General features: G+C 30.3%; 2 protein-coding genes across 2 annotated transcripts; both read left to right on the top strand.

Moving 5' to 3' along the window:
- Positions 1 to 7440: 7440 nt before the first annotated feature.
- On the top strand, positions 7441 to 7871 carry LOC142225164 (uncharacterized). The gene is made up of 2 exons (XM_075294941.1): positions 7441 to 7656; positions 7725 to 7871. Exons 1-2 carry the CDS (start codon positions 7441 to 7443, stop codon positions 7842 to 7844), a joined length of 336 nt encoding a protein of 111 aa, XP_075151056.1. The 3' UTR covers positions 7845 to 7871.
- A 5647-nt stretch (positions 7872 to 13518) lies between these two features.
- Positions 13519 to 14473, top strand: LOC142225163 (uncharacterized). Its single transcript, XM_075294939.1, has 4 exons — positions 13519 to 13734; positions 13809 to 13976; positions 14038 to 14121; positions 14420 to 14473. The coding sequence occupies exons 1-4, from the start codon at positions 13519 to 13521 to the stop codon at positions 14471 to 14473; spliced, it is 522 nt and encodes a 173-aa protein (XP_075151054.1).
- Positions 14474 to 14967: the final 494 nt, after the last annotated feature.

Here is a 14967-nt window from a genome sequence, read left to right as displayed (position 1 = left end):
TCCATTTCTTTAGGAAATTTTGTCCAAATTTTATTTTTTATTTCTATAGAAACTTTTGTCCAAATTTTAATACTATAGAAACTTTTGTCCAAATTTTAATACAATAGAAAATTTTGTCAAAATTTTATTTCTATAGAAAATTTTGTCAAAATTTTATTTCTATAGAAAATTTTGTCAAAATTTTACTTCTATAGAAAATTTTGTCCAAATTTTAATTCTATAGACGATTTTGCCAAAATTTTATTTCTATAGAAAATTTTGTCAAAATGTTATTTCTATAGAAAATTTTGTCAAAATGTTATTTCTATAGAAAATTTTGTCAAAATGTTATTTCTATAGAAAATTTTGTCAAAATTTTATTTCCATAGAAAATTTTGTCAAAATTGTATTTCTATAGAAAATTTTGCCAAAATTTTATTTTTATAGAAAATTTTGTCAAAATTTTATTTCGTTGTTTTTTTGATTTCAGCTTAAAACCATACATTGACTAAACTACAAGTGTAGCTTAACCAACAGAGGAAAAGAATGTTTGTCAAATTTATTTGGGCAAAGCCCTATAGACTGCAAGATGGTTGGATGGACGCACGTTTCGGAATTACCACATTCCTCATCAGCATCCTCTACTTGCAGCAAAACTATCAATCAATTATCAGAATAAATTCAGGCAGTTCATTAAACCCAACAATAAACCACACTTGAACCCTCAATGTAAAGCCTTTTTTCGGAGGGTTCAAGTGTGGTTTATTGTTGGATTTATTGAACTGCCTGAATTTATTCTGATAATTGGTTGATAGTTTTGCTGCAAGTAGAGGATGCTGATGAGGAATGTGGTAATTCCGAAACGTGCGTCCATCCAACCATCTTGCAGTCTATAGGGCTTTGCCCAAATAAATTTGACAAACATTCTTTTCCTCTGTTGGTTAAGCTACACTTGTAGTTTAGTCAATGTATGGTTTTAAGCTGAAATCAAAAAAAACAACGAAATAAAATTTTGACAAAATTTTCTATAAAAATAAAATTTTGGCAAAATTTTCTATAGATTAAAATAAACAATAAATAAATAAATAAAAAATTTACCAAAATAGACGATTTTGTCAAAATTATATTTCTATCGACGATTTTGCCAAAATTTTATTTCTATAGAAAATTTTGTCAAAATTTTATTTCTATAGAAAATTTTATCAAAATTTTATTTCTATAGAAAATTTTGTCAAAATGTTATTTCTATAGAAAATTTTGTCAAAATTTTATTTCTATAGACGATTTTGCCAAAATTTTATTTCTATAGAATTTATTCTGATAATTGGTTGATAGTTTTGCTGCAAGTAGAGGATGCTGATGAGGAATGTGGTAATTCCGAAACGTGCGTCCATCCAACCATCTTGCAGTCTATAGGGCTTTGCCCAAATAAATTTGACAAACATTCTTTCCTCTATCTTTTTCCTCTATTAAGCTACACTTGTAGTTTAGTCAATGTATGGTTTTAAGCTGAAATCAAAAAAACAACAACAATGATTGAAGAACAAAAACCAACAATAACAAAACAAAACGAATGAAAAAAAATTTATTTCTATAGAAAATTTTGTCAAAATTTAATTTCTTTAGGAAATTTTGTCCAAATTTTATTTCTATAGAAAATTTTGTCAAAATTTTATTTCTATAGAAATTTTTTTCAAAATTTTATTTCTTTGGAAAATGTTGTCAAAATTTTATTTCTATAGAAAATTTTGTGCAAATTTTTACTTCTGTAGGAAATTTTGTCAAAACTTTGTGTCAAAATTTTATTTCTATAGAAAATTTTGTAAAAATTTTATTATATAGGAAATTTTTTGTCAATATTTCATTTCTTTAGAAAATTTCGTCAAAGTTGTAGTTCTATAGAAAATTTTTATAAAACTTCAGTTCTATAAAACACCCGGCGTAACCCGGCCCGCTTCACTGCGCCTCCCGAAGCATATTTTCGTTAACTTAGTCAACCATATCCTTCGATCTGAAAGCAAATTCGAAAAGATTTGAACTGGCACAAAAACTGAAGTACTGATTAATCACTCCATGGTTTCCACACACGTGTCCCGTACATTTCAAAATATCTGACTACTTTATTTTCGATTATATACAGAAATAGGGCGGTTATGCAGATGTAAAATTGACCGGATGAACAAACGTCGGGTAGGGGGTGTTCCCTTTCAATCAATTTTTTGTTTTTTAATTGTTATGTAAATAAATCGTTGGACAATCTTCTACATTTCCTGTGAATTTCAAGCGTGGTTTGTCAAGGTGAGGTATACTTCTCCTCAACATACCGTCCAATAAATCGGAAAAAGAAAAAGTACTTAAAAATTGACCATATTAACATGTGTTGAAGTGTTGGACACGGAGAACATGCCTTTCCCAAACATATACCGGAAAATGAAGAGGGTGCTTCATTTTCCGTTGCCTGTCAACTTCATGTAAATATAAGTTTTTTATTTAAAAAAGTCTGGCAAAAGACGAGTTCCCTTTTATCGACAATCCTCTACTTTCTATTTTCAAAAAACCAGTAAAAGGGAACCCCCGAACTTCGCTCCTCCCCGACCAGATATCGTAAATTCATGTACCCTATATTCATTTCACAAACTACCCAACTTCACTATACCCCTTCCCCAACCAGATATCGAAAGCTCATGTACCCTGTATAAATTTAATCACCCTATTTAACTTTCAAGTAAATCGGAGAAGGTTAGATGTTGCTCTATTTTTTGTAAAGAGCCGTCACTTTTTCTGCAAATGGCCGAAACTTTCCTTCAAGTTTCATAGTGTGGGGCAAAGAGAAGGTTCCCGTCCAAATACCCAAAAATCAAGTAAACCATATTGATTTCAAAACCTTCCCCTACGGCCTTTGTTAATTTCAAGTAAACTTGAGAATGCTAGTTTTTTTCAGTTTTAGAGGAGGTCTCCCTCCCCGTCCCAATATCGAAAAATGATATAGCGTATATTGTGTAGACGCCCGAGAAAATCTCAAGCAAATTATAAGCCCAATTTTTAAACAGCAGGGCAAGAGGAGGCCCCCTCTTTCCTTCCGAATATCACAAAATCACATATCCATTATAATAATATAACCTACCCCACATTCTCTGTAAATTTCAAGTAAATTGGAAATGTTTAATTGTTTCACGGTATGTACTTGAGGAGAAATGATGTCTCTCTGTGCCCTTTTATTTTTCCCCAAACAAATATTAAAAAACCATATACCTCATATAAATTTCATAATCTCCCCCAAGTTCTCCGTAAAATTTCAGTCAGTCGAAAACTTTTAGTTTTTTCACTATACTTTAAAAAAAGACGGACAAAGGGGAGGCCGCATCCTCGACCAAATATCGAACAAGTATATACGGCCGTAAGTTCGGCCAGGCCGAATCTTATGTACCATCCACCATGGATTGCGTAGAAACTTCTACGAAAGACTGTCATCCACAATCGAATTACTTGGGTTGTGGTATCTTAAAACTTCTTAACATCGTTTTCTAAATTGTGAGTTAGTCCATATGTGGTATATATTAGACAAAAAAGTTATGTATAGGTAAGTCTACAAATAATTAAGAATCGACATGGACTTTTGCACGGTACGTACACTGAAAAAAATATTGTCGTGAGGTCAACGATTTTATGTCCTTAAAATACAAACGCTTAGCATAGAAGACGCATTTCTCTAATATAAAGATTTTTTCCTTGTCCAAAAGTCGATGAACTTTTTAATGAATTCGTATTGTCCTTATAATTAAGTGATTTGACTTCAAAATAGGTATCATAACATGAAAGAAAACATTTTTGGGCTTGAGACTTTAATAATTCAGAAAAATTCTTTAAATTTAATGAAATTGTCTTTAAATTTGTTGTCTTTTTTTGCATCTTGACTACAAAGCAAAAAATCGTTCAAATATAGGACATGTTTTTCAAAACTTTATTTTAAAGACGTGTTTTACTTGAGACATAGCATATTTTCCACTGGAAGTCGAGTCTGAATTTGGAAAATAAAGTTGTCGTTAATTCGTTTTTAAAGGACTTTGATAGCATATGAAGAAAAAAAAAAAACTGAGAAAACGAAAAATTAAAATTTGCTTCCTAGAAGCAAGCACACAAACCCCAAATTTAAAAGAGAATTGTGTCTTATCCTTACTTGTATTCTCCGCTTCTTTGGCTCGGAATCAATACCAAAATTGTTAAAGTAAAGGTAAAAAATCTTTGGAACCGGACATGTTTTTTTCAGTGTAGAGAGCCAGAATTGAAATATGGGGGTCGCTTATATCGGGGCTATATATGTTAGAATTATGAACTTGATATGTACCAATTTTTATGTGATTGGGGATCGATTTATCTGAAGGCTATATACAACTATAGACCGATATGGACCTAGTTAGGCATGGTTGTTAACGGCCATATACTAACACAATGTACCAAATTTCAACTGACTCGGATGAAATTTGCTCCTCCAAGAGGCTCGGGCTCGGTTTATTAGGGGGCTATATATGATTATGGACTAATATGGACCACTTTTGGCATGGTTGTTAAATATCATATACTACCACCACGAATTAGCGTAGCTAGACAATTTTCCTAGGGGGGGGGCTATAGCCCCCCTAGCTAAAACTTTATAGACTGAACTTATAGGTTCAACTAATGTTTTATTTCATAAAATTGGATAAAAAAATAGACATCAAAATAACTCGACAATCAATTTATAATAAAGCAACTAAAAGTACCTTACGGGGAAATTGGTGCAAATTGCCACTGACGGACCTATCACAGAACTGGTACCTGTGCTCCAGTTAGTTGCAATTTTCACATTTAGTGAAATAAAATTATCAGAATAACCTTTTCTTCGACATATTTCAAAAGTTTTTTTTTTTTTCATTTCGGGTTCGATTAGGAAAGAGATTTCTAAGAGTTTGTCCGAGACTGGTTCCTGAGGACCTGTTTATGGGTTGCTCCTCCTGCAAAATTGTCCCAGGACGTGTCCTTTGGGATGAGTCCAAGACGCGTGCTAAAATGTAAGTTTACTCCGTCAATGACAAACCCATGTTAAAGTGGACGGTCCCTTCCATACGTTTTGATCAGAACTGGGACTGGTCCATACACACCAGGGACTAGTCCTGTACCAGTTCTGTGGTTGATCCATTTCCCGTAGGAAATGGGTTGTTCTAAAGGCACAAATTTAAAAGCACTTCCAAAAATGTCTTCACAAAGAAGTTAACTATTTATTACCTAACTTTTTTTTATATTAAAAAAATAAAAAATAAAAAAATTTAAATAAAAAAAATGGTACAAATTATTCAAATTTTGCCACAAAAATGCTAAATCTATTATAGAAAAATCGATAATATTTGAAAATATTCGAGGGAAAACGTTTTCAAAAAGTATAAAAATTATTTATTTGGGAAAATATCACAAAATTTTTAATTCACATTCAAAACACTGAATTCGGATCACACCTTAAGAAGTGATGCAAATTCATTGCAACGGTTGTTGAAACGGTGGACATTCGTTCTATGACAAGTTCATATTACATTCATCGCTTCTCCGCCAATTTTGTACCACATCCAAACCCAAAAAGAACATTTTCACTTCTTTTTTGGCGACGCTTTTTTGCAGCATTATTAAGATATTAATTTATGAAAGAATAGTTTTAATATCAATTACTATTTTTTATTCAACTAAATCATAAGTACAACCACAACTTTATTTCATAAATATCAGACTTCTACCACAACCCAAGTAATTTGATTGTGAATGAAAGTCTTTAGTGGAACTTTGTGCGTTGTACGAGTATATACTTGTTTAATTTTTATAAAAATGTAAAATCGTAAATAGGTTTTCAAATTCTGGGGGGGGGGCTAAAATTTTTCTGGGGGGATCTAAGCCCCCTCCCCAGAGGCCTTCCTACGCTTATGCCACCACGTACCAAATTTCAACCAGATCGGATGAATTTTGCTTCTCCAAAAGGCACCGGAGATCAAATCTGGGGATCGGTTTATATGGGGGTTATATATAATTATGGACTGATATGAACCAATTCCTGCATGGTTGTTGGATACCATATACTAACATCACGTACAAAATTTCAACCGAATCGGACGAATTTTGCTCTTCCAAGGGGCTCCGGAGGTCAAATCTGGGGATCGGTTTATATGGGACCTATATATAATTATTGACCGATTTCGACCAATTTTTGCATGGGTTTTTGAGGCCATATATTAACACCAGATACCAAATTTCAACCGAATCGGATGAAGTTTGCTCTTCCAAGGAGCTCCGGAGGTCAAATCTGGGGATCGGTTTATATGGGGGCTATATATAATTATGGAGCGATGTGGACCAATTTTTGCATGGTTGTTAGAGACCATATACTAACACCATGTACCAAATTTCAGCCGGATCGGATGAAATTTGCTTCTCTTAGAGGATCCGAAAGCCTAATTTGGGGGTCCGTTTATATGAGGGCTATACGTAAAAGTGGACCGATATTGCCCATTCGACCTACATCAATAACAACTACTTGTGCCAAGTTTCAAGTCGATAGCTTGTTTCGTTCGGAAGCTAGCGTGATTTCAACAGACGGACGGACGGACATGCTCAGATCGACTCAGAATTTCACCACGACCCAGAATATATATACTTTATGGGATCTTAGAGCAATATTTCGATGTGTTACAAACGGAATGACAAAGTTAATATACCCCCTTCCTATGGTGGAGGGTATAACAAAACACTGAGTACGGATCACACCGTAAGATGTGATGCAAATGCAGTGTAACGGCTGTTGAAGTGGTGGACATCCGTCCTATGACAAGCCCATGTTAAATTCATCACTTCTGCGCCAAATTTGCACTACTCCCGGTTCCCAAAAGAATATTTTCACTACTCTTTTGGCGACGCTTTATTTGCTGGGTTGTCTAACAGTCCGTTGCTCGAAAAATAAATCTCCCCTGTTAGCGTATGAGAGACTTATTTAAATCTGTTTACATCAACACACTCACAAAAATTGTCAATAACAGTCTTGAATAGAATCCATGGATGGTGGGTATATAGTATTCGTCAATACCCCCTATTCGATTTGCTTCAATTAGACTTCTATGAACTTCCAATGAAAGAAATTTAAATATAGCCACAACCACCTGGGTAAAATGCAATTACCAAAATTTCATATTATTTAAATGAGCAAAAATAAAACGATTATATTATTCAAATGTAAATACGGTGAAGCATTTAGGTAAACACTTTGCTAATAATATGTATGTATGCTTCATTAAAAAACAATGAGACATTTAAAATATTTTATTTTTTTACAATACTCCTCTCATTGTCTAGGAGGCACTTAATCATTAGCCACAAATATTTTTCTTCGTTTATTTATTATTATTAATTTTTTTTTTTTTAATTTCCTTTTAAATAGAAAAATTTAATATGATCTCTAGTATACAGTTCTACTTGTTCTTGATCGTTGGTATTTTATCAGTTGCAGGTAAAGGACCCGCATTTAAATTTACGAATCTAAAGTGTCAAGAGTATGATCGAGATTTTAGTCAATTCGAATATTGTCGACTAAAGGTTGTTGGACGAGGGATTGTATCCATGAACCTCAAAGTTGTAATGTTTAAAACTCCTATAAACAATATTACAGTAAGTATGGCAGATATCCCCAAATTACTTTCGTATCATTATTTTAATTCTTTTTTTCTGGTCAAAAGGTTAACATCGGAGTATATAAAAAAGGCAATAGTTATCATCCATTTCTATATAATTTTACCGTTGATTTGTGTCAATACTTTCGGAATCGAAATAAATTTCCCCTTATGAAAATGGTTTAATCGGTAATTGGATATGCCACGAATATCAATCACACATGTCCATATACGGTAATTATTTGACTTCTTTTGAAAATTCCATTTTGTACATATATACTCGTATAAAAATTTATTATAGGATCCTGTTATTTTTGATAATCTTTTGTTGTACGAAAAAAACTTTAATTTATTTCCAATACCCAGTGGTCAGTATATGTTCAAGGTAATTGTATATGCTTACAATGTTCTTCAAGCAACAGTTGAAGCTTATTTTACCCGAAACTACTAACCTCAAACAGGGAATAAGAGAGAGAGAGGAAGGAAATTCACATCAAAAGGCTATAAACTAAATAAAGAATTTCGTAATAAATAATAGGCTGACCTAAGAACTTTCTTTGGAGGTGGGAATAAGCTAATCCAAGAAATTTTAAAATTTACTAAAAATTTTAAAATGAGAAAAAGATGGCGTGATTAATAAAATTATACATAATATATGAAATATTTAAAGAGAAACTAGTCAAACATTGTGCTTAGATGAGAAAGGCAAAAATCTGTTGTTTGTTAAAATTTCAATACTATAGGAAATTTTTGTTAAAATCTCACTTTTATAAGAATTTTTTTCAAAATTTCATTATACACTGCGCCACACTGTGGAACAGGATATTATAAGTTAGTGCATATGTTTGTAACACCTAGAAGGAGACGAGATAGACACATGGTGTCTTTGGAAATAATGCTCGGGGTGGGTCCCTGAGTCGATATAACCATGCCCGTCTGTCCGTCCGTCCGTCCGTCTGTCTGTGAACACATTTTTGTGATCAAAGTCTAGGTCGCAATTTAAGTCCAATCTCCTTCAAATTTGGCATATGTTCCTAATTTGGGTCAGAATAGTACCCTATTAATTTTGGAAGAAATCGGTTCAGATTTAGATATAGCTCCCATATATATCTTTCGCCCGATATGCACTAATATGGACCCAGCAGCCAGAGTTTTATACCGATTTGCTTGAAATTTTTTACGAACATAAAACTTAGTCGTGTAGTCAAGTGTGCCAAATTTGATTGAAATCGGTTCAGATATAGATATAGCTCCCATATATATCTTTCGCCCGATATGGACTTATATGGCCCCAGAAGCCAGATTTTTGGCCGAATTTGGTTGAAATTTTGCACTAGGAGTGCAATTAGTAGTATAGTCAACTGTGCAAAATTCTATTGAAATCGGTTCAGATTTAGATATAGCTCCCATATATATCTTTCCCCCTATATGGACTAATATTGTCCTAAAAGCCAGAGTTTTGGTCCAATTTGGTTGAAATTTTGCACTAGGAGTACAATTAGTAGTATAGTCAAGTGTGCAAAATTTGATTGAAATCGGTTCAGATTTAGATATAGCTCCTATATATATTTCGCCCGATATGGACTAATATGATCCTAAAAGCCAGAGTTTTGACCCAATTTGGTTGAAATTTTGTACAGGGAGTAAATTTAGCATTGTAGCTATGCGTGCCAAATTTGGTTGAAATCGATTCAGATTTAGACATAGCTCCCATATATATCTTTCGCCCGATATGGACTAAGATGGTCCTAGAACCCAGAGTTTTGGCCCAATTTGTTTCAAATTTTGCACTAGGAGTGCAATTAGTAGTATAGTCAACTGTGCCAAATTCTATTGAAATCGGTTCAGATTTAGATATAGCTCCCATATATATCTTTCCCCCTATATGGTCTAATATTGTCCTAAAAGCCAGAGTTTTGGTCCAATTTGGTTGAAATTTTGCACAAGGAGTAGATTTAGCATTATAGCTATGTGTGCCAAATTTGGTTGAAATCGATTTAGATTTAGATATAGCTCTCATATATATCTTTCGCCCGATATGGACTAATATGGTCCTAGAAGCCAGAGTTTTGGCCCAATTTGTTTGAAATATTGCGCTAAGAATACAATTAGTAGTGCAGTTAAGTGTGCAAAATTTGATTGAAATCAGTTCAGATTTAGATATAGCTCCCATATATAGCTTTCGCCTGATTTACACTCATTTGACCACAGAGGCCAATTTTTACCTCCGATTTAGTTAAAATTTTGCACAGGGAGTAGAATTAGCATTGTTGCTATGTGTGCCAAATTTGGTTGAAATCGGTTCAGATTTAGATATAGCTCCCATACATATGTTTTTCTGATTTCGACAAAAATGGCCAAAATACCAACATTTTCCTTGTAAAATCGCCACTGCTTAGTCGAAAAGTAGTAAAAATGACTCTAATTTTCGTAAACTTCTAATACATATATATCAAGCGATAAATCATAAATAAACTTTTGCGAAGTTTCCTTAAAATTGCTTCAGAATTAAATGTTTCCCATATTTTTTTACTAACATTGTGTTCCAACCTAGTGCATTAGCCGACTTAAATTTTGAGTCTATAGATTTTGTAGAAGTCTATCAAATTCTGTCCAGATCGAGTGATATTCAAATGTATGTATTTGGGACAAACCTTTATATATAGCACCCAACGGATGTGATATGGTATCGAAAATTTAGATCTACAAAGTGGTGCAGGGTATAATATAGTCGGCCCCGCCCGACTTTAGACTTTCCTTACTTGTTTTTATATACGGAATTTTCTATACGGAATTTTGTCAAAATTTCATTTCCATAGGGAATTTTGTGTTAATTTCTATTAGCAATTTTGACATAATTTCATTTCTATAGGAAATTTCATTTCTAACGAAAATTTTGTCAAAATATCATTTCTATAAGAATTTTTATCTAAATATCATTGGTGTAGTAAATTTTGTCAAAATTCCATTTCTATAGGAAATTTTGCTAAACTTTGATTTCTATTGAAAGTTTGGAAAAATTTCATTCCTATAGGAACTTTTGTTAGAATTTCATTTCTATAGAAAATTTTGTCAAAATTTCATTTCTTTCGGAAATTTAGTAAAAATTTAATTTTTATAGGAAATTTTGTATTAATTTCTATAGGAAATTTTGTCTGAATTTCATTTCTATTGAAAATTTGGTCAAAATTTCATTTCTACAAGAATTTTTAATTAAATGTCATTGGCGTAGGAAATTTTGTCAAAATTCCAGTTCTATAGGAAATTTTACAAAAATTTGATTTCTATAGAAAATTTTGTAGAAATTGCATTCCTATAGGAAATTTTGTTAAAATTTCATTTCTATAGAAAATTTTGTGAAAAATTCATTTCTTTCGGAAATGTAGTCAAAATTTCATTTTTATTGGACATTTTGTCAAAACTTCCTTTCTACAGGAAATTTTGATAAAATTTCCTTTCTACAGGAAATTTCGTTAAAATTTCCTTTCTATAGGAAATTTTGTCAAAATTTCATTTCTATACGAAAATTTTGTCAAAATTCTATTTCTTTGGAAATTTTATAAAAATTTCATTTCTATACGAAATTTTGCTGAAATTCAATTTATATCTGTACTTCTGTCAAAATTGCGATTCTATACGAAAATTGTATCAAAACTTTATTTCTATGGGAAATTTTGTCAAAATTTCATTTCTATAGAAAATTTTATCAAAATTTCATTTCTATAAGAAATTTTGTCAGAATTTCATTTCTATAGAAAATTTTATAAAAGTTGCATTTCTATAGGAAATTTTATCACAATTTGATTTCTATAGGAGGTTTTCTGATAATATCATTTCCATAGGAAATTTTGTTAAAATTTCATTTCTATAGGAAATTTTGTCAAAATTTCATTCCTATAGGAAATTTTGTCGAAGTTTCATTTCCATAGGAAATTTTATCAAACTTTCATTTCTATCCGAATTTTTATCAAAATTTCATTTCTATAGGAAATTTTGTCAAAATTTCATTACTATAGGAAATTTTGTCTAAATTTCATTACTATAGGACATTTTTGTCAAAAACTAAATTCTATAAGAAATTTTGTCAAAATTTCTTTTCCATAAGATATTTTGACAAAATTTTATTTCTATAGGGAAGTTTGTATTAATTTGAATTTTGTCAAAATTTCATTTCCATAGGGAATTTTGTGTTTATTTCTATATGCAATTTTGACATAATTTCATTTCTATAGTAAATTTTAACAAAATTCCATTTTTATAGGAAATTTTGTATTAATTTCTATAGGAAAGTTTATATTAATTTCTATAGGAAATTTCATTTCTAACGCAAAAATGTCATTTCTATAAGAATTTTTATCTCAATATCATTGGTGTAGTAAATTTTGTCAAAATTCCATTTCTATAGGAAATTTTTCTAAACTTTGATTTCTATAGAAAATTTGGAAAAATTTCATTCCCATAGGATATTTTGTTAAAATTTTATTTCTATAGAAAATTTTGTCAAAATTTCATTTCTGTAGGAAATTTTAACAAAATTCCATTTTTATAGGAAATTTTGTTTTAATTTCTATAGGACAGTCTGTATTAATTTCTATAGAAAATTTTGTCTGAATTTCATTTCTATTGAAAATTTTGTCAAAATTCCATTTCTATAAGAATTTTTATCTAAATGTCATTGGTGTAGGAAATTTTGTCAAAATTCCATTTCTATAGGATATTGCGCTAAAATTTGATTTCTATAGAACATTTTGTAAAAATTTCATTCATTTATAAAATTTTATTAAAATTTCATTTCTATAGAACATTTTGTCAAAATTTCATTTCTATAGGAAATTTTAACAAAATTCCATTTTTATCGCAAATTTTGTAAAAACTTCACTTTTATTTTGTTAAAATTTCCTTTCTACAGGAAATTTTGTAAAAATTTCATTTCTATGGGTGCTTCTGGCAAAATATCATTTATATACGATAATTTTGTCAAAATTTTATTTATTTGGAAATTTTATAAAAATTGCATTTCTATACGAAATTTTGCTGAAATTCAATTCATATCTGTACTTCTGTCAAAATTGCAATTCTATACGAAAATTCTATCAAAACTTTATTTCTATAGGAAATTTTGTCAAAATTTTATTTCTATAGAAAATTTTGTCAAAATTTTATTTCTATTGAAAATTTTGTAAAAATTTTATTTCTATAGAGAATTTTGTCAAAATTTTATTTCTATAGAGAATTTTGTCCAAATTTTATTTCTGTAGAAAATTTTGTCAAATTTTATTTCTATAGAAAATTTTGTCAACATTTTATTTCTGTAAAAAATTTGTCAAAATTTTATTTCTATAGAAAATTTTGTCAAAATTTAATTTCTATAGAAATATTCGTCAAAGTTTTTTATCTATAGAAAATTTGGTCTAAATTTCATTTCTATACGAATATTTCTTGACACACATAGGGAGTGGTGGACATCGGTAGATCGAGAGTAAGTATCGATATCCTTAAGCGAATCGCCAGGTCTATATTTTCATCGGTATATATTTGTGCCCAAATCAATACTACCTATCCGATTCGTCTCAATTATACTACTGTCAACGAAGAAAATTTAAAAATAGCTATTGTGGGAAAAATGTAATTAGCGAACTTCCATGTTATTTAGATGAGTAATAATAAAATGACGAAGCACTAAGCTAATAGCTTTGCTAATTATACTTATGCTTAATCGAAAAAATGGTTTGAACGTTTTAAAAAATTCATTGTGATATATATTGTTCTCATTTTCTGGCGATCCAGTAGCCACACATATTTTTATTCTTTTATTTTTGATTGGTTGTTTGAAATCACCTTTTTATTGGAATTATTTAATATGGTCTCTAATATACAGTACTACTTGTTCTTGATCGTTGGTGTTTTATCAGTTGAACATAAAGGACCCGCGTTTAAATTTACAAATCTAAAGTGTCAAGATCATGATAGAGATTCTAGTCAATTCGAATATTGTCGCCTAAAGGTTGTTGGTCGAGGAATTGTATCCATGAATCTGAAAGTTGTTATGTTTAAAACTCCTATAAACAATATTACCGTAAGTACAGTAGATATTCACAAACTATTTTCATATCATTGTTTTAATTATTTGTTTTTTTTTCTGATCGAAAGGTTAATATCGGGATATATAAAAAAGGCAATATTTATCATCCATTTCTATATAATTTTACCGTTGATTTGTGTCAATACTTTCACACTCCAAATAGATTTCCCATTATGAAAGTATTACTATCGATAATTGGATATGCCACGAATGTGAATCACACCTGTCCTTACATCGTTAGTATAAGACATCTCATGAAAATCATCAATCTTATTGATATATTCAATTTTCTTATAGGATCCTGTAATTTTTGATAATCTTTTGTTGCGTGAAAATGACTTTAATAGAATTCCAATACCCGATGGTCAGTATATGCTCAAGGTAATGGTTTATACTTACAATGTCCTTCAAGCAACAGTTGAAGCTTATTTTACCCGAAACTACTAGCCAGAAACTCAAAGTGAGAGAAATAGAGAGAGAGAGAGAGAGAGAGAGAGAGAAAGTGATGGAGCAATGCATATATATTCGATAAACTATATTCAAATTTGCATTAAATAATTTTATAGTTTCAAAATCTTTTAAATCTTAATTCCTACAACAAGGCCAGCAAAAAATTAAAAGTTCTTTTTTTTTTGAGGACAAACAAAAATATTTTGATGTTAGCCTGCTTTCATTGCAGGCTGGTTCTACTTCCAAATTAATTACTTTGGATATGAAGATTAAGGAAGGTTAACGAGAAGAAGCCGCCAGATACCAATCTGATACCAGTAGCATAATTTTTTTGATAACATTTTCTATAACAATTATGACAACATTTTCTATAGAATTAAAATTTTGACAAAATCTTCTATAGAAATAAAATTCTTACATAACTGTTTTTTTTTTTTTTGACAAAATTTTGTATAGAAATCAAATTATGATAAAATTAGTTATGGAAATAAAATTTTGACAAAATTATCTATAAAAACAAAAATTCTGACATAACTTTCTGTACTTTCTATTCTATAGTAATAATTTTTTTTATAGCAAAAAAAAAAAATTGACAAAATTTTCTATAGGAATAAAATTTTGACAAAATTTTCTATAGAAATCAAATTTTGACAAAATTATCTATAGGAATAAAATTTTGACAAAATTTTCTATAGAAATCAAATTTTGACAAAATTTTCTATAGACGTAAAAATTTCTATAATAATAAAATTTTGACAAAATTGTCTATAGAAATAA

Source organism: Haematobia irritans, chromosome 2, assembly GCF_050003625.1.
Source record: "Haematobia irritans isolate KBUSLIRL chromosome 2, ASM5000362v1, whole genome shotgun sequence".
Lineage (NCBI taxonomy): Eukaryota > Metazoa > Arthropoda > Insecta > Diptera > Muscidae > Haematobia > Haematobia irritans.
The sequence above is the reverse complement of the archived record's forward strand: the minus strand, read 5'-3'. Positions and strand labels throughout refer to the sequence as shown.

Bases quoted from the DNA above. Each gene is read 5' to 3' on its own strand.
- LOC142225164 (XM_075294941.1), top strand. From the start codon at position 7,441: ATGATCTCTAGTATACAGTTCTACTTGTTCTTGATCGTTGGTATTTTA. The intron at 7,657-7,724 runs GTAAGTATGGCA...TCTGGTCAAAAG, and splicing joins CTCCTATAAACAATATTACA to GTTAACATCGGAGTATATAA.
- LOC142225163 (XM_075294939.1), top strand. From the start codon at position 13,519: ATGGTCTCTAATATACAGTACTACTTGTTCTTGATCGTTGGTGTTTTA. The intron at 13,735-13,808 runs GTAAGTACAGTA...TCTGATCGAAAG, and splicing joins CTCCTATAAACAATATTACC to GTTAATATCGGGATATATAA. The intron at 14,122-14,419 runs GTAATGGTTTAT...CTTTCATTGCAG, and splicing joins ATGGTCAGTATATGCTCAAG to GCTGGTTCTACTTCCAAATT.